Below are 19,619 nucleotides of genomic sequence, written 5' to 3' on the forward strand. Positions count from 1 at the left end.
CCACAACACTTCACATTTGAAATTCTCATTTTCCATTTCAGTAACCTCTATCAGTGCGACAAACTCCCTCCTTAAGAATTCTCTGTTCCTCTGACTCCTGTGCATTGCTCCCTACTCTCCACTATTGGCAGTTGCACCAATAGTTGCTTTGGCTCCATGCTCTGGAATTCCCTCCCTAAACCCCATTGCCTCCCTCCCATTTAAGACTGTACCGAAAATACATCTTTTTGACCACAGTTTTGATCACCTCCTTGTTTAGCTTGGTGTCCTTTTCTTCATTACACCTCTGAACATTTTTCTTCATGTTCCGAATAAATTCAAAGGGGAGAATGGGTGGGTTTTATTGTTGGGGGCGTGGGGGGGTGGGGGGTGGTGAAGGGTGGTTGGGAAGATTGGGGAGGAGGTAGAGAGGGAAAGCTGGTGGTGGGTTGGGGGGGGGGGGTGGGGGGTGTAGTCCTGCCACTACAACCCAACAAAAGAGGAAAGAGATGAATATACCTTTACACATTGAACAGACTAAGAAACTCTGGAGGATGTTTCTAGACAGTACATAACACCATCATCTCCAGTTATAGGATGGCATCCATAAACCACCTGAAATTTGCTAATTGTTGGTGTTGTGCTGTTGAGATTAGATTATTACTCTTATTACTCACTCTCACCTATCCATCATTTTGTATATACTTTAAATTTTAGTGTAGAAATACCTCTGAACTCCTCAAAGGCTCAACTCTACTTGAAAATTACAAGCTGACATGCAAGCAAGATAAGACCACATTAAAAATTAACCAGCCCTCGGTTCAAATTCCCTCCATTGTCAATGGGGAAGGACTGTCAACAGGAGATTTCAGCTATGTGCTGTTTATAGCAACATCTCAAATATGGATAAAGAGCTAATTCATGATTTCACGACAAGTGGCGACCTGAAGAAATCTTGCCTATGCAGCCTGAAGTTGATGCCTTTTCGAAATTCACTCTAAAGCAAGATGTTTGACATGTATTGGTTTTTGAAGAACAGGTGCTCTCCACAAGCTACATTAATTTGTTCTTGGCAAGTTATTAACTAACTGAGTCATTAAAAATCAAACAGCTTAATTAATGGGCCATGAATTGCACTACTGAATGAGTTTTGCTGAGCTACATTATGATAATCAGTACTAAAGCTACTTGAAAAGGAAATTAGGGAACCAGACTAGCATCCCTGATTCATAATGTTACTGCAACATGGTTATTCTCCAATGACATGTTGGAAATATGAGCCCGGATTCCAGCAGTGGCGAAGCAAGAGCACTCGCCACTGACCACAAAGAAATTCACTCACAGATATCACGATCTCTGTAGTGGGAATTTCTCCTTTTCCAACTGCAGTTTAAATCTGCTGTAAAATCAAGGGGATGTCTTGGCATGCAGCAACAGTGATGTCAGTGAGCAGGTAGGCAACCAATCAAATTGAAGCATTCACACAAAGGAAACCAGGTAGTTAAAAACTCTTAAAATCTTTACTTTTAATTTAAATGTTCAGATAGTGAGAATTTCAGATATTAAGACAGGAGCTAAAATAAAGACTCGGATGTTCCTGCCAAATCATGATTGTCAGAGCAAGTGCACTTTGTTGCAACTTCTACCGCGCACCCTATGGAGAGGGGTGTGTTCACTGACAGCGACTTCTGGATTTCCACGTTATTCTGCGCATATCCAAACTCCCGATGTTGCTGTCAGTTTCAGTGGAGTAATGATAACGAACAGTAACAATTTCACCATCATTACCACAGCAAAACCAGGGCCATGGTCTACAAGAACAAACATCATTAATGCCACAAAGACAACTAGAACAAGACTGATACTGTGTAGCAAAAAATAGCATGTGTTCATGATTAATCACTTGGGACTAGTTGATGAGTTCACATGTTCAATGTAGCAGTGTGCAATTATACATTTTTTAACAACTGTTTCATACGTTCCACTGGCTTTAGGATAATTTAATTTGCTCCTATTGTTTTCAAAGTAGAATAGCTCAATCAAAATCCATCTGTTACTGACTTTTCTTTTGTCCACTCCACAATTAATATGAGTATTTCTTTACAACTTCTAAATCTGTAGCTTATTAACATTCTTCAAAGTAGTACATGTTAACTTTAAATGAAATCAGTACTAAAATGTTTCTTTGATGATTACCAGAAAAAGAAAGGATGCAAAGAAATGTACTATGAACATTAATGCTTGTTTGTTTATTTTCAAGATTTAAGAAAGCAGGACAGAATCATTCATTATAAAGATCAATGTAATCAGCATACATACAGTGTGCTGCCTGTCTGAATATACCAAGAGCTCATAGGTTTAAAACTATTGCTCACCATTGATCTTCATATACCTATAACATAGGTACCTTTACTGATGGCCAATCTTCCTTTGGGAGTCTAGATAACAAATACCAGCAAGCTATTCAACAAAAGGGGCGGCACAGTGGCTAGCACTGCAGCCTCACAGCTCCAGCAACCCAGGTTCAGTTCTGGGTACTGCCTGTGTGGAGTTTGCAAGTTCTCCGTGACCGCGTGGGTTTCCGCCGGGTGCTCCAGTTTCCTCCCACAGCCAAAGACTTGCAGGTGATAGGTAAATTGGCCATTGTAAATTGCCCCTAGTGTAGGTAGGTGGTAGGGAATATGGGATTACTGTAGGGTTAGTATAAATGGGTGGTTGTTGGTCGACACAGACTCGGTGGGCTGAAGGGCCTGTTTCAGTGCTGTATCTCTAAATAAATAAATAAATTTTATGATCCCTTCTTTAGTCCAGGAACATTGATGCCAATTGTAATGCTCCAGCTGTTGACTTGGTAGCGATGAAGTAACTCAGCATAGACCAGATATTTAATCTCGGACCTTATAGTCTGTATTGCTTAGTGATATATTGAGGGGAAGACCCTGTTTAATTTTTAATATGAAGCCTGGAGTATTCCTTTATGATTTGAGAATTTTATCTTCATATAGAAACAAAATTTATAAAGCCAGAATCTAAGATGAAAAAGCCAAATTATTCTGCAGATTATCAAACCAAATGAGGAAGTTCCACTTGAACTGTTTTTGGTTCAATAAACTAATTTTGAATACATGTTGTCTTGTCTAAATTTCCCAATTTCATTCTAAGAATTTGTCAGATTCTATTTCATTTACCTCATTATTCCATGAAATTTAATCAGATGCTCAGTCTGTGCAGATTTCCCCAAAGAGTAAAACCCAGTTTAGTCAACTTTGTTGATTCAATGTAGACTCAATGTTGTAATAAGAGTTAATGTAAAATTCTTAGATTAATGTTCATTCCTTTATGGTTGTGCATCAAATATAGCACTTCTTATATTAGTCCATTTCAACATCAGCTGACAATTCTTAGGATTTTGCCTTTTCCTACTTCAGTCACTTTCCAGTCTTTGTTTAGCTCCACTGCTTTAAATGAACCAAAGTCCTCTTACTTCCTTTCTTTAGGCTCAGTAACTAAAAGACACTTTTACATTTGATGCTGATATAATATAGTTCATAAAAGACCACATTCATGTACCACCTTCCCATGTTTACATTGTTAACACCCTTATCCAAACAGCAGAATCCTAGACTCAGGAAAAAGTGGGTCTACAATTCTGCTGCTAGGATGAGGGATTCAGTCTTAGCAATGAAAATGTGGGAACAGCTGCATGAATGCTGCTGTCCTGATGCCCAAATTACAGAAGTTTTTTTAAAATTTGCAAAATATACTTTATTCATAAAAATCTGTAAAAAAATACATTACCAGTTTCAAACAGCACTAAGTCAAAAATTACAAACAGTGCAAAGGTGATCAGTTTCCTTCAATACAATCATGAGTTGCCTCACAACCCTACCATTTCACATTTGTCGTGCCAGATACATTTTTACATCTTACAGGAGACAAAATTTTCCCGATACAGTTCGAGGAGTTTCCCATGGATCCAGCCCCTCAGTTCAGCTTGGTGGGGGGACCGTACACAGTGGTCTTTCCCCATTGAGCCTTTGCTGCGGCTGCCCCAAGCTTTAGTGCATCCCTCAGCACGTAGTCCTGGACCTTGGAATGTGCCAGTCTGCAACATTCGGTCGTGGACAACTCTTTGCGCTGGAAGACCAGCAAGTTTCGGGCAGACCAAAGGGCGTCTTTCACTGAATTGATAGTCCTCCAGCAGCAGTTGATGTTTGTCTTGGTGTGTGTCCCTGGGAACAGCCCGTAGAGCACAGACTCCTGTGTTACCAAGCTGCTTGGGATGAACCTCGACAAAAACCACTGCATCTCTTTCCACACCTGTTTTGCAAAGACACATTCCAGAAGGAGGTGGGCAACCGTCTCTTCCCCACCACAGCCACCGCGGGGGCATTGTGCGGAGGGGGTGAGACTTCGGGCATGCAGGAAGGATCTGACGGGGAGGGCTCTTCTCACCACCAGCCAAGCTACATCTTTGTGCTTGTTTGAAAGTTCTGGTGACGAGGCATTCCGCCAAATGACTTTGGCGGTCTGCTCGGGGAACCATCTGACAGGATCCACTGTCTCCTTTTCCCGTAGGGCCTTGAGGACATTCTGTGCAGACCACTGCCTGATGGATTGGTGGTCAAAGGTGTTTTCCCGCAGAAACTGATTCACAAAGGATAGGTGGTACGGCACAGTCCAACTGGATGGAGCATTCCGCGGCAGTGTGACCAGGTCCATCCTTCGCAACACCGGGGACAGATAGAACCTCAGCACGTAGTGACACTTGGAGTTTGCGTACTGGAGATCTACACACAGCTTGATGCAGCCACACACGAAGGTAGTCATCAGGATGAGGGCCACGTTGGGTACGTTTTTCCCGTCCTTATCCAGAGGTTTGAACATCGTGTCCCTCCGGACCCGGTCCATTTTAGATCCCCAGATGAAGCGGAAAATGGCTCGGGTGACCGCCACAGCGCAGGAGTGGGGTATGGGCCAGACCTGCGCCACGTACAGCAACAACGTGAGCGCCTCGCACCTGATGACCAGGTTCTTACCACAATGGAGAGAGATCGCTGCCCCCACATGCTCAACTTGTGTTGTACCTTGGCTACTCGCTCCTCCCAGGTTTTGGTACATGCCCCGGCCCTTCCGAACCATATCCCCAGCACCTTCAGGTAGTCTGACCTGACGGTGAAGGGGCCAAAGGATCGGTCAGCCCAGTTCCCAAAGAACATGGCCTCGCTCTTGCCGTGGTTTACTTTGGCTCCCGAGGCCAGTTCGAACTGGTCACAGATGCTCATCAGTCTGCGCACAGACAGCGGATCCGAGCAGAAGACGGCGACGTCATCCATGTACAGGGAGGTTTTGACCTGAGTGCCTCCGCTGCCTGGGATTGTCAACCCTCTTATGCTCGCATCCTTCCTAATAGACTCAGCAAAGGGTTCAATACAGCAAACAAACAAGACCGGGGAGAGAGGACAGCCCTGTCTGACTCCAGATTGGAATGGGAAATTTTATGATTCCCACCCATTGATTGAGACTGCGCTACTGATGTTTGTGTAGAGCAGTTTGATCCAATTGCAGATTCCCTCCCCAAACCCCATTTTGGAAAGCACGTCCATCATGTAGGTGTGCGATATCCTGTCAAAAGCCTTCTCCTGGTCCAGGCTGATGAGGCAGGAGTCCACCCTCCTGTCCTGCACATAGGCGATCGTATCCCTGAGTAGCGCGAGACTATCAGAGATCTTCCTGCCGGGTACAGTACAGGTCTGATCAGGGTGGATCACCGACTCCAAAGCAGACTTGACTCGACTGGCTATGACTTTGGACAGAATCTTGTAGTCAACGTTACAGAAGTGCCATATATAAAAGTACCTTAAATGGATAGCTATGGCAGCAAAATCTAGTGTAACCAGTCCCACTATATGTAATTGAATCTCCTCTTAGTCCTGGTGATACTGATGGCAATAGTTAGAAATGTCATCCCAAACATCTATAAAATGGATCGTTGGGAATGGTTGACTTTTACGGAGACATGTCTGTTTTTGAAAAGTAGTGAATACTTGAAAAATTATGCTTTATTAAATTCATTTAAATAAAATTGTCATAAATACAAATATTTTCTGTAAATATGTTTTCTATGTATATATTCATTCAGTAGTCTGCCAACTTTGTATTTCACATGTCATTAGTTTTCTTTATTGTTGTGCAAGCTAATCCATGTGCAGCTACATGAAAGATAGCAGAGCATTCTACAGCAAACAATCATAGTTTCAATCACTCTATTTGTGTAGCAGTGATAATTGAAGATCTTGTGACTCAGTGAGCCATTACAAAGAAATGAAAATCTGTGAAAACAATCAGAAAAGAAAGCAATACAACCAACCTAATAATCAAGACAGTAAAGATGAAATAGTACATTAGGGCTTATCAGAGAGCAACAGTCTTCTTCAAAGGCCCTTTCCTAATGTTAACTTCTCCAAGGTTGTTTTCTTTTGCCGAAGGCACATGCTCATTCTGGAAGATTGCAGCCTCCCTTTGTGAGCCTAGACAGTAGGGATGTTTTTCTTTGTGTCCTACGTGTGGCAAAATCATAAAATGTTTACAATTTACAATTCTGCTACACATAGTGCAGAGGAATTCTACACCCCCCCACCACCCCCCAGTGAATTTGGCAATTTGTTCAATGGCGGCAGCATCATAGCTCAGCCTGATGCTGATTTCATCCAACATCCTTACACCCACATGCTTTCCAGCAGGGGCTTACTGGATATTGATCAGAAGCAGGAGTAATAACCCCAGGGTCACAGAGCCAGATGTAGCAGCCCTACTGCAGACACTGCACAAGATCAATTTTGGTTTAACTGTGACAGGTTGCAGGTTTCAAAGTGCTGTTTGGCTGCAACTATATTGTACAGTGCAACATCATCATGATTGCATGCCTCATAAGTGGTTTATGACCAGTTTTACTGTATGGGCTGTAGAGTGTAAATTGTAACGAATTGCATTATCTGCATGGAATTGTAGTTCAATATAACAGTTCACACAAGTACTCACAGCTGATGGTGATGCCAAGCTCCGCACCACTCCTCTTTGGTAGCTTCACATGAAATGTGCCACTGCTTGGTACAACTGATTCTGTACAAGGAAAATATGAAAGTAACAACAAACTTAATGCAGATAAACATTAAAAAGTGTTTAAAAATTAATCTGACCAATGAAGTGTGTACAACTACTGACTGACATATTATTTCTGTTTCATTAAAAGGAGTACAATACACATTTTCCACTTTTCAGGCTGATCAAAATCATTTGCAAACTTGGCTTCTTGTTTGACACTGTTACACCAATGTGTTTTGTTAAATGATAATTTTCTTTGGACCACTGATTGGAGATTTGAATTTGTATTTTTTTTAAGACATTTTAAAAAGACAAGCTGCCAGCAAAGTTATCCTTTCAGCTTATGATCAGCTAGTTCAATACACTGTCTCCTACATTACAAAGGACTGTGAGGAGGAAGATAAAATGTCAGCTAATTTCCCAGCAAGAACCAAGACCCAGGATGTTTAAAGGAACTACCTGATCTCTCAGCAAGCAGAGAAATACTGCTAACTGCTTTGTTTGAATGACTGACTCTCCTCCACTAAACCCCTTTGCCACTTTTAGAATTCACCACTCCAATGCCTTCATTGTTGACCTCCCATTCTCCTCCTTCCAGTGTTTCCAGCTTGTCCAAAACTCCACTGGTCATGTGCCCACATCAAGTTATTCTCGCCCATCCACTAACTCATTAAATATATTTTTCCTTGTGTGGAAGTCCCTCCAAAGCTTCACTGCAGTACATCCCTGCAAGCTCCTCAAACTCTATGACACCTCATGAATGTTGTATTCTTCTAACTCTGGAATTCTATTTGTCCCCGCTCTTTATTTCACCACTCGTGGCACAGCCTTCAGCTGCTTCAATCATATTCTCTGGAACTCTTGCTCCAAGCCTCTCTACCCTTTAAAACTCTCTCTCCCCAACCAAACTTTTGGCCACCCCTCCTAAAATGTCTCTCCATGGCTTGGTGTCTATTTCCTTACACCCTTCTGTGAAAAGCCTTGGGCTATTTCATTACAGAGTGTTGTACAAATTCAAGCTGTTGCTTTTAGCTATGAGAAGCATTCCAATATGATAAACCTGTAATTTTGTAACTTTCATTGGAATATTTTCAAAATAAAGCTTTTTGTAGTATTAATATATCATTTAAGATGTACATATGAAACTCATCTACCCATTATTTTAACAGAAAAATGTAAAACAAATGTATCAATGCCTTAGTTTAAGTAGCAGCAGAGGAGCATCATAAAAAATACATTAAACGACTGCACACTGATATAAAAAAAATTCTACGATCGATTTCGACTGACTTGGTTTTGTAACCCTTGAAATACACACCAACGAATACAGTGAATATGCACTACAACTCTTTGATTTGTTTAACAGAATTGATTACATTACATTTGCACCCAGTATAGACTTTATTTCAAAAGTTGTAGCATCCTTTTGATCACAATTTTGCCTTGACTGAATATAAATTGTTAAGATGATGTGCAGTATCTTGCATGAAATTTCTAAAAAAATAATTCTGAAGTCATCAGTTTCCAAGAAGTTGTTGATGTTGTTAAAACTTTGAGGGGGAAGAAAAAGAACTAGTGCAGAATGAGCTATATGGCCTGTTTCTGTGCTGCAATATTCCATGATTTTATAACACATATTAGATTGGACAAAAAACTAAGCATACAAAGTCACATTCTTATGTTAAAACTCTGCCACCAAATGAGAGCACAGCAAGTTGTATTATTTAAATATGATCACAGGTCTGAGTTTGAATTTCTTAGATGAATAATGTCTTTCATATGTTGCTGATTTCTTGTCACGATACAGTGCAGCATACATCAATAATGCAGGTATGGAACAAATCAACTAAAAATCAAAATGATTTCAAATGCAAGCCTTTCACATGGAACAATTTATTTCTGAATACTGAAAACTATCCCCTTCCATACTGGGTATATTTTTCTCAGGTAGAGGACAATATAATCCTACTAAATGCACAAAATGCCTAAAAGCAAATAATACCTGCTCCCCATTTTTACCTGCAACATCAAACTCTACTTCGAGGGTGACTTTGCTGGCGATGGCACAGTCTCGAAGGATCTGGTTGGTTTCCTCCAGGGTGCTGTCTTCAGTGAGAATTCCATTGATCGTCAGAATTCTGTCGCCAACCTGCAACATTCCACACCTGTCAGACACAGGGACAAAAACACCATCTGTCACATTCACTTCAGGAAGCGAGAGAACTTTCAAGTGCATGACGTTTGAAAGCTGGTAATGATTCCTGCCACCTGTTACTTTCTATTAATGAACTTGTGGCCTATACTTTGTGCAAGGCATAAATCTGTTGAACAGCAGTAACACACGGGCTTTCAAGCTGCTATCTCAAGCAAAGAATGCCATCAAAGCAGCTGAAACCATGACAAGACTTAAACTTAAAGTCCATTCTGTCCTTGTAACTGAAATAAAAGTATGGTGATGGGGGGTTGGAGAATTGAACTTTGTTGCACCATTTTTGGGCCAAGGACCCCTGCTCAAACAAGTATCGGAAACTTATCCGACGCCACATTGGTTTGGATACTAAAGGCAGCCCTGGCATCAGCCTAAAACAGGTGGTGGACCCCTTGAATATGCTAATGGTAAGGGAAGGATTAACATCTGTTTTAGGGTTCCTTTCCCAAATTGGTCAAAAACTAAGCAGAGTTCACACTGCGCATGCTCAAAATAGCTTTCCAGGCCTACAACAGCCTAGCCAGCAGTCTTAGAGAGACCTTTTAAAATGTAGTCTAATGTGGAGCTAGGAAGAGCAGCATTGCGCCTCAATGTTTCAGGCCCATGCTTGGTTCCCTCTCGACCAGATCTCCCAGGATCTACCTGAGGGTCGCTGCCGGCTCAGCAGTGCCCCAAACTCTATCTCCAATTTGTCAGGAAGCTGCCTGACAATGCATGTTAGGCATCCACAGCTTGCCAGACCTATTAAGATAAGGCCCACGGCTCAATATTAATCAGGTCTTGGGCCACCTATTCCAACAAAGCGATCATTCCCTCGGTCCAGTTTGCAGCAGCTCAGAGGCATAAACAAATTTCTAACCCATAATTTTTTTCCTGAATGAAAGGAATTAAAATCTTTCTTTTGTAACAAGCACAATTTAATTTGCATTAGACAGGAAAACAACTAATGAACAAGTTCACAGTAAATATTAGAGGTCTGGACTACATATACAAGACAATGGACGAGGCAGGAAACAGAGGAAGGAATTGCTCTGGTTTTAATTTGTTCAGGAAGATTTTTTCCAGTTGGTATTTCTACCAAAAGGATAAACTTGTTTCTTCAAACTTGTTTACAATTTCACAGGAAATATAGACCAGAGGAAATCTTCATCAGCATATTTCCAAAGTTGCTACAAGTAGCAATCAGAGCAATGTTTTCATGCAGGTTATCTGTACAAATTGCTCCATCAGACCAAACTGATAGGAATTTCACTTAAAATGAAATAAATATGAATATTATTTCCTATCACTCTGTTGTTCCAGAGGGTACAAAGAACAAATTATTCCACAGTTAGAGACAAAAGAAAATTTTACAGTATTCGATCAAGGACTTAAGGGCAGCATTTTATATTGAATGGTTAAGATTATGTCATCATCTTTGTTTTATGATTGATCTAAAAATCCTTCGGTTACCTTGAAAAGACGGATTTGTGAGAGTTTATCTCATTATCCAATTCCCTTCTGAAGCAGTGTTTTATATAGGTTTAGCTTAACTTCCTGCCTTTGAGTGGCAAACCCAGTGGTTCCTTGTTGAGGGCTTACGGTGAAGAGTTAAGGATTTGTCTGATAACCTCAATAAATATTCTTGGCATGGTAATATATCCCAGTGGTCTTACAATCTCACTGAACTCTAAACAGCTTCCATCTCTTAAGGTTCTAAATAAAGTACAGAATTGGCTGTTGTGTTATGTGTCTGACTTATACGTGGGCTCAACTTGTCTGGAAAGGGTATGTATTCCTTAGCTATCTGGAGTGAAACCAGGAAAGCAATGTAACCATGGCCACATGTGGCTAATGCTTCTTTAGGAAACCAAGCCCCAAGCTAATGGTGAATCAGATTGCTCATCAGACCTATTGCTAGGCAACACTTGACACACAAGACAGCTGAGGTGAATCAGTACCCAAAGGACAGTGCTTTCCTTCCTTCATTTGTTTGAGGCATTAACTACTTCTACTGAAACTAGAGGGGCCAGCTTCAAATTCTATTCAAAGATGGGCAACGTACCAATGAATGAAGAATAAAACAACACAGGCCCAAGCCCACCAAAGTAACCTTGAATACCTTGAGTGAAGGAAGATATGTATGGAGTGAGAAAGAACACCTTTCCCAAACCTAAAAGGAATAGAAGGAGGTCAGAAATTATCCAACCCTGCCCAAGGGAAAACCATGTTCTATGTTTGGTTAGTCTAGCTAGGAGAGATTACTGAGTCTTCGGTAAGTTTTAACAATAACTAGTTTATGACATATTAAGGAACTATATACAACTTTACATAAGTATGTCTAACTCCACTGATGCGGTGCTACTTCTTCAAGTCTCTCTCTCATGTGATCTCTTACATCATCATAGTGGGAGGTATTACTTACACTGTCCCAAATATTAACCCTTGCAAACCCTTATGCTACAGACCAATTTGCACAATGAGATGAAGATTTTGTTTGAATGTGACAACAAAATTACAGCTTGATGTAGAATAGAAAATTGATAAACATCCATGGTTTAAGCCAGTTGCAATGGCGTACTGCAATACGTTTACTGCTGAAATTTGGGGGAAATGCATTGCCAAAGAAGTCAACACAGAAATAACATATTCTGTGGAACACATAGATTTCTGAGCAAACTCCATGAATTATCCCCTCTGGAGACAGAGAAGCGACAGATACTGATGCAGCTCTTTCTAATTCTTCATGTTTATTAGTTTGACCTCAACGTGAAGACTCTGGGGATTGTGGAAGATGAAGAATGATTAAAAGGTAATAAGGATTTAAAATAAATTCCCTGCTGTGGTTAAGCATTTGAGGATAAGAAACACGGAAATAAGGAGCATTAAAAAAAAGACTACAAATGCTATCAGTTTAAATAGCTTTTGGTACAAACTTTTTTAACCAGCTGGATTTCCAATTACAAGCTCCGACTGTAATGTATAATTTGGCTGGCACCCAAATGTCTGTTATACCTGTACATAGGTTGCCAGATTTAAAAGAAAACAAATGCGGAATAATGTTGAAAGCCTGTCTTCACATTAAAATCATGCTTATCGGCAAATGCATGATTAGTTAATGCAAATGAAAAAGTAGAAAATTCACAGTTGAACAATTACTTTGGAAAATATACACATATCAACTGATTAACTGAATTTCTGTTGGGGCAATCTGATAATTGAAAAGATACAGAGCACTTCCCTGCTCATCAGTTAGATGATTGCGTTTGAAAGCTACTTGTCGCATGACTCTGCCAACTTTATTTCAGCAGGATTCCTCAGTTCTCAGCCAGCTGGAAAACTGAGACGAGGCATTTCATTTGAGGAGGACAGAAAAAATGACCATGACTAATTCATTTGGAACACACCTCTGAGGGGCATAGAGAGCATTCCTGGAGAATGCTAAGACCCAAACATGTTTGCCCTTCCAGTTGGAGGTGGACATACGGAGGTAATGTCTGAAACGAATAAATTCTTAAAATTCGTAGAGACTTTGACAGGGTAAATGCGGAGAATCTGTTTCCCCTGGCTGCAGAGTCTAGAACTAGCAGTCATAGTCATTGGATATGTGGTTAGCCACTGAGATGAGGAGAAATTTCTTCACTCAGAGGGTTGTGAATCTTTTGAATTCTCTCAGTTAGATTTACAATAGTTATGGAAAAGGACAAAGATAGACCCGGAATAAAAGTTCTCAATTTGGGTAAAGCTAATTTTACTAAGTTGAGATGTGATTTTGCTAAAATGGATTGGAAACATGTACCTGAAGGCACAGTGCTAGATCAGTGGGAGGCATTCAAGAGATAGTGAAGGTTCAGAGCAAGTATATTCCCTTAAAGAAATAGGGTGGGACTAACAAATCCAGAGCCCCATGGATGTCAAAAGGCCTAAAGGAGATGATAGAGTCATAGAGTGTACAGCACATCGTGTCCATGCCAGCCATCAAGCACCTATCTAGTCTAATCCTATTTTCCAGCACTTGGCCCGTAGCCTTGAATGCTATGGCATTTCAAGTGCTCATCTAAATACTTCTTAAATGTCGTGAAGGTTCCTGCCTCTACCACCCCTTCAGGCAGTGTGTTCCAGATTCCAACCATCCTCTGGGTGAAAAAGTTTTTCCTCAAATCCCTTCTAAACCTCCTGCCCCTTACCTGAAATCTATGCCCCCGGGTTACTGACATATCTGCTAAGGGAAAAAGTTTCTTCCTATCTACCCTATCTATGCCCCTCATAATTTTGTATACCTCAATCAGGTCCCCCCTCAGCCTTCTCTGCTCTAAATAAAACAACCCTAGCCTATCCAATCTCTCTTCATAGCTGAAATGCTCCAGCCCAGGCAATATCCTGGTGAATCTCCTCTGCACCCTCTCCAGTGCAATCACATCCTTCCTATAGTGTGGTGCCCAGAACTGTACACAGTACTCCAGCTGTGGCCTAACTAGCGTTTTATACAGCTCCATCGTAACCTCCCTGCTCTTATATTCTATGCCTCAGCTAATAAAGGCGTATCCCATATGCCTTCCTAACCACCTTATCTACCTGTGCTCCTGCCTTCAGTGATCCATGGACAAGTACACCAAGGTCCCTGTGACCCTTTGTACTTCCTCGGGTACTACCACCCATTGTATATTCCCTTGCCTTGTTTGTACTCCCAAAATGCATCGTCTCACACTTCTCAAGATTGAATTCCATTTGCCACTGCTCTGCCCATCTTACCAGCCCATCTATATCGTCCTGTAATCTAAGGCTTTCCTCCTCACTATTTACGACACCACCAATCTTCATGTCATCTGCGAAATTACTGATCATACCTTCTTTATTCACATCTAAATCATCAACATACACTACAAACAGCAAGGGTCCCAGCACCAATCCCTGCGGTACACCACTGGTCACAGGCTTCCAATCGCAAAAAGCAACCCTTGACCATCATCCTCTGCCTCCTGCCACTAAGCCAATATTAGATCAAATTTGCCAAATTGCCCTGGATCCCATGGGTTCTTACCTTCTTAACCAATCTCCCATGCGGGACCTTATCAAAAGCCTTACTGAAGTCCATGTAGACTACATCAACTGCTTTACCCTCATCTACACATCTAGTCAGCTCCTCGAAAAATTCAATCAAGTTTGTTAGATATGATCTCCGCTTGACGAAGCCATGCTGACTATCCATGATTAATCCTTGCCTCTCCAAGTGGAGATTAATCCTGTCCCTCAGAATTTTTTCCAATAGTTTCCCTACCACTGATGTTAGACACTGGCCTGTAATTACCTGGTTTATCCTTGCTATCCTTCTTGAATAATGGTACCACATTCACTGTCCTCCAATCCTCTGGCACCTCTCCTGTGGCCAGAGAAGATTTGAAAATTTGTGTCAGAGCCCCTGAAATCTCCTCCCTTGCCTCACATAACAGCCTGAGATACATCTCATCTGGGCCTGGGGATTTATCTGCTTTTCAGCCCATTAAAATTGCTAATACCTCCTCCCTTTCAATGCTAATTTGTTCGAGTATATTACAATCACCCTCCTGATCTCTACACCTACATTGTCCTTCTCCATAGTGAACACAGATGAAAAGTAATCATTTAACACCTCACCTGCGTCCTCTGGCTCCACACACAGATTCCCACTTTGATCCCTAATGGGCCCTACTCTTTCATTGGTTATCCTCTTCCCCTTAATATACTTATACAACGTCTTGGGATTTTCCTTTATCTTGCCTGACAGTGTTTTTTCATGCCTCCTCTTTGCTCTCCTAATTACTTTTTTAAAATACCCCCCTACACTTTCTACACTCCTCTGGGACCTCCATTGTTTTCAGCCCTCTGAATCTACCATAAAGCAAAAAAAAGGGAAGTTTACAACAGATACCGAGGGCTCAAACTAAGAGTATAAAAAGAGTATGGGTGAAATGAAAAAGGAAATTAGGAAAGCAAAGAGAGGGTATGAAAAAAATATTAGCAAGTAAAATCAAAGCAAACCCAAAGATTTTTTAGAAATACATTAGAATCGAAAGGATAACTAAAGAAAGAATAGGGCCTATTCAGGATCATAAAGGTAACCAGTGTGGGAGGCCGAGACCATTGGTATGGCTCTTAATGCATACTTTGTGTCTGCTTTCACAAAAGAAAGGTACAATACAGATATTGCAATCAGAGAGCAGGAGTGAGAAATATTGGATGAAATTATCACAATGACAGAGGAAGTATTAAGGGGTTTGACATCTTTCAAAGTGGATAAATCCCCAGGCCGAGATGAAATGTATCCTATTGCTTTTAAGGGAAGCAAGAGACGAAATAGCAGAGGCTCTGACCATCATTGTGCAATCCTGTCTGGCTACAGTTGTGATGCCAGAGGACTGCAGGACCGCAAATGTTGTACCATTGTTTAAAAAAGGGAGAAAGGGGTAGACCAAGTAATTACAGGCCAGTCAGCCTAATCTCGGTGGTGGGAATATTATTGAAAAACATTCTGAGGGATAGGATAAATATTCATTTAGAAAGTTGCTGATTAATCAAAGACAGTCAGCACGGATTTGTTAAGGGATGGTTGTGACTGACTAATATGACTTAATTTTTTGAGGAGGTAACAAGGAGGGTCAGATGAGTGTCATGCATTTAATGTAGTCGAGATGGATTTTAGCAAGGCGTTTGATAAGGTCCTACATGGCAGGCTGGTCACAAAGGTAAAAACCCATGGGATCCAAGGTAAAGTGGCACGTTGGATCCAAAATCAGCTCAGAGGCAAGAAGCTCAGTGACTGGAAGGCTGTTTCCAGTGGGGTTCTGCAGATCTCAGTACTAGGTCCCTTGCTTTTTGTGGTATATATCAATAATTTAGACTTGAATTTAGGGTGTACGGTTAAGAAGTTTGCAGATGATACAAAAATTGGCCATGCAGTTGATAATGAAGAAGAAAGCTGTAGACTGCAGGAAAATATCAATGGTGGGCAAATAGAGTTCAATCTGGAGAAGTGTGAGGTAATGCATTTGGGAAAGGCTAACAAAGCAAGGGAATACAAATTAAATGGCAGAATACTGAGAAGTATAATAATAGAGGAATAGAGGGATCTTGGAGTGCATGTCCACAGATCCCTGCAGATAGCTGGACAGGTAGATAAGGTGGTCAAGAAGGCATATGGATACTTGCCTTTATTAGTTGAGGCATAGAATAGAAGAGCCATGAGGTTATGCTGAAATTGTATAAAACACTAGTTAGGCCACAAGTGGAGTACTGCGAGCAGTTCTGGTCACCGCACTATAGAAAAATGTGATTGCAGTAGAGAGGGTACAGAGGAGATTTACACGGATGTTGCCTGGGCTGGGGAATTTTAGTTATGAGGAAAGATTGGATAGGCTAGGGTTGTTTTCTTTGGAACAGAGGAGGCTGAGGGGAGACCGAATTAAGTGTTTAAAATTAAGGGATCTAGATAGAGTGGATAGGAAGGTCTTAGTCCCCTCGGTTGAAGGGTCCATAACCAGGGGACATAGAGGTAGGAGATTTCGAGGGGGATTTGAGGGGGAATTTTTTCACCTAGAGGAACTCACAGCATGAAAGGGTGATAGAGGCAGAAACCCTCATAACACTTAAAAAGTACTTGGATATGCTCTTGAAATGCTGTAACATACAAGGCTACGGACCAAGAGTTGGCAAGTGGGATTAGGCTGGATGGCTACTTGTCGGCTGGAGTGGACATGATGGACCAAATGGCCTCCTTCCATGCTGTAAATTTCTATGATTACATAATTCCATACTCTAGAGGGCTGTGGATGCTCAGTCATTGAGTATATTCAAGATTGAGTTAAATAGATTTTTGGACACTAAAGGAATCAAGAGATATTGGATCGGGCAGGAAAGTGGAGTTGAGGCTGAGGCTCAGCATGATCTTATCAACTGGCGGAGCAAACTGCAGGAGTCGTATGACCTACTCCTGCTTTTATTTCTTATGTTCTTATGGTAAGCCACATTGTTCGAAAAAGGGGAGAAATTAGGGGTAATAAAAATATTAGTTTTTCAGTCATCGCCAATGTGGAGTTTATCCTTGCCATTATTTTTAATGAAAACTACTGAATTTTAATACAGCTCGCATTCTTAGCGAGGTGAACATTTTAAGTATTTGAAAGTCATTCCTTTTACACTTTGGGCTGAAAGTGTGGCCAAGTGAAGAAAGCTGAACAGAGACACAACATAAAATAATGATAGCAGGTCTGGCAGCATCTGTGGAGAGAGAAGCAGAGTTAACCTTTCAGGTCAGTGACCCTTCTTCAGAACTGGCAGATATAAGAAATGTAAAAGATTTTAAGCAAGTAAAGCGGGGGTGGGGCAAGAGATAACAAAAGAGAAGGTATTGATAGGACAAGGTCACAGAATAGCTGACCAGAAAGTCATGGAGCAAAGGCAAATAATATGTTAATGGTGTGTTGAAAGACAAAGCCTTAGCCAGATAGAGTGTTAATGGACTGAAAACTGAACAGCCACAAGCACAAACATGAAAAAAACAGTGGGTAGGCACAGTTGAAACAAACTGAACAAACTAAAATAAAATAAACACAAAAAGAAAAAATAACTGAAGATAAAAGTAAAATGGTGGTGGGGGGGGGGGGGGGGGGGGGTGGGTGGTGCGGCCCGTCATGCTCTGAAATTATTGAACTCAATGTTCAGTCCGGCAGGCTGTAGTGTGCCTAATCGGTAAATGAGATGCTGTTCCTCGAGCTTGCGTTGATGTTCGCTGGAACACTGCAACAATCCCAGGACAGAGATGTGAGCATGAGAACAGGCGGGTGTGTTGAAATGGCCAGCAACCGGAAGCTCGGGATCATGCTTTTGGACTGAGCAGAGATGTTCTGCAAAGCGGTCACCCAGTCTGCGTTTGGTCTCCCCAATGTTGCTGCAGCCTGCCGGACTGAACGTTGAGTTCAATAATTTCAGAGCATGACATCCCCCCCATTTTACTTTCATCTTCAGTTATTTTTTTCTTTTTTTTTGTTTATTTTACTTTAGTTTGTTCAGTTTGTTTCTACTGTGCCTACCCATTGCTTTTTTCATGCTTGTGCTTGTGGCTGTTCAATTTTCAGTCCATTAACACCCTATCTGTATTAATGTTTTGTCTTTCAGCACACCATTAACATATTGTTTGCCTTTGCTCCATGACCTTCTGGTCAGCTATTCTGTAACCTTGTCCTATCAACACCTCTTTTGTTATCACTCGCCCCACCTCCACTTTACTTGCGTAAAAACTTTTACATTTCTTACATCTGCCAGTTCTGAAGAAGGGTTCACTGACCTGAAACGTTAACTCTGCTTCTCTCTCCACAGATGCTGCCAGACCTGCTGAGTATTTCCAGCATTTCTTGTTTTTATTTCAGATTTCCAGCATCCGCAGTATTTTGCTTTTATAAAATAATGATAAATGTATTTGTTTTCAAAAAAAGATATCACTGCATTTTTCTTATTTCAGGACCACTAGAGAAATCTTACTTTTGCTTGATTCCATGAGATTTGCTACACAAGGAGTGTCTGAGAGGTTATGCAACAAAGGATTTTTTTTTAAAAAGCAGAAATGTTATGGAGATAAACGGTTATAATTTCAGATCGCAGAGATTTAAATGAAACAATGCCAGTTTTTCTTCAATAGTAAAGATTAATGGATTTAGAAGAGCCTCAACACAATATTGTTTCCTGTTCTTTGTGGTTAATATTAATTCCTGTTTTGAAATAGGAACTGATAAATAGAAGCGACACATCCTGGTATTTCACTTGCTGTCAATTAAGAATATTTAGGCGTAAAACACAGAACATTCCTTAATTGAATAACTTTGCTCAGTAATGGTCTATAATTCATTGAAAATGTCAAGATCGAACATCCTTTCAAGCAGAGAAGAGTGCTTTCAGAAAACATTGAAGCACAGAACTCAGAGGGCTCTCACCTTTCTGCTGGGCTGTCAGGTTCAATATATGCTATCAGTGGTGGAGAAGACAAGGTCTCTGTAGCAAAAACACCACCTTGGAGCTGAATTCCAAACCCTACGATTGGGTCACTGGTTAGGACTACTTCTGCTGTCTCGGTGTGGACAATCTGGCCTGCGGGACCAACCGTGCTGGAGGCTAAAGACACTGTGAAAGATGGACAGTGAAAGGCATCACTTTCAGGTCACAGAACAGAACAGACGTCCACTGATGGAACTCATGCTTTGTGCCTCAAAAATTGTCACTGTATTCACAAGTTTGACTAACAATGTGCTGCGTCTACAAATGTGACTGACAAGGAAGTAGCACGTTAATTACTAGAGCAAAATCTACTACATTCAAAACA

The 19,619-nt window shown here is 41.1% G+C and overlaps 1 protein-coding gene across 3 annotated transcripts in view; it reads right to left on the reverse strand.

The window, feature by feature from the left end:
* Window positions 1-19,619, reverse strand: part of grip1 (glutamate receptor interacting protein 1) — a 434,653-nt gene that overhangs the window by 41,911 nt on the left and 373,123 nt on the right. For all 3 annotated transcript variants that reach the window (XM_068050478.1, XM_068050479.1, XM_068050480.1), the window contains exons 11-13: window positions 19,234-19,420; window positions 9,103-9,248; window positions 7,021-7,101 (exon numbers count right to left, since the gene is read on the reverse strand). In XM_068050478.1, coding sequence (XP_067906579.1) covers window positions 7,021-7,101; window positions 9,103-9,248; window positions 19,234-19,420 — 414 coding nt within the window. The remainder of the gene's footprint in view (window positions 1-7,020; window positions 7,102-9,102; window positions 9,249-19,233; window positions 19,421-19,619) is intronic.

The sequence above is a fragment of the Heterodontus francisci genome, chromosome 18 (assembly GCF_036365525.1).
Source record: "Heterodontus francisci isolate sHetFra1 chromosome 18, sHetFra1.hap1, whole genome shotgun sequence".
NCBI classification, from domain to species: Eukaryota; Metazoa; Chordata; class Chondrichthyes; order Heterodontiformes; family Heterodontidae; genus Heterodontus; species Heterodontus francisci.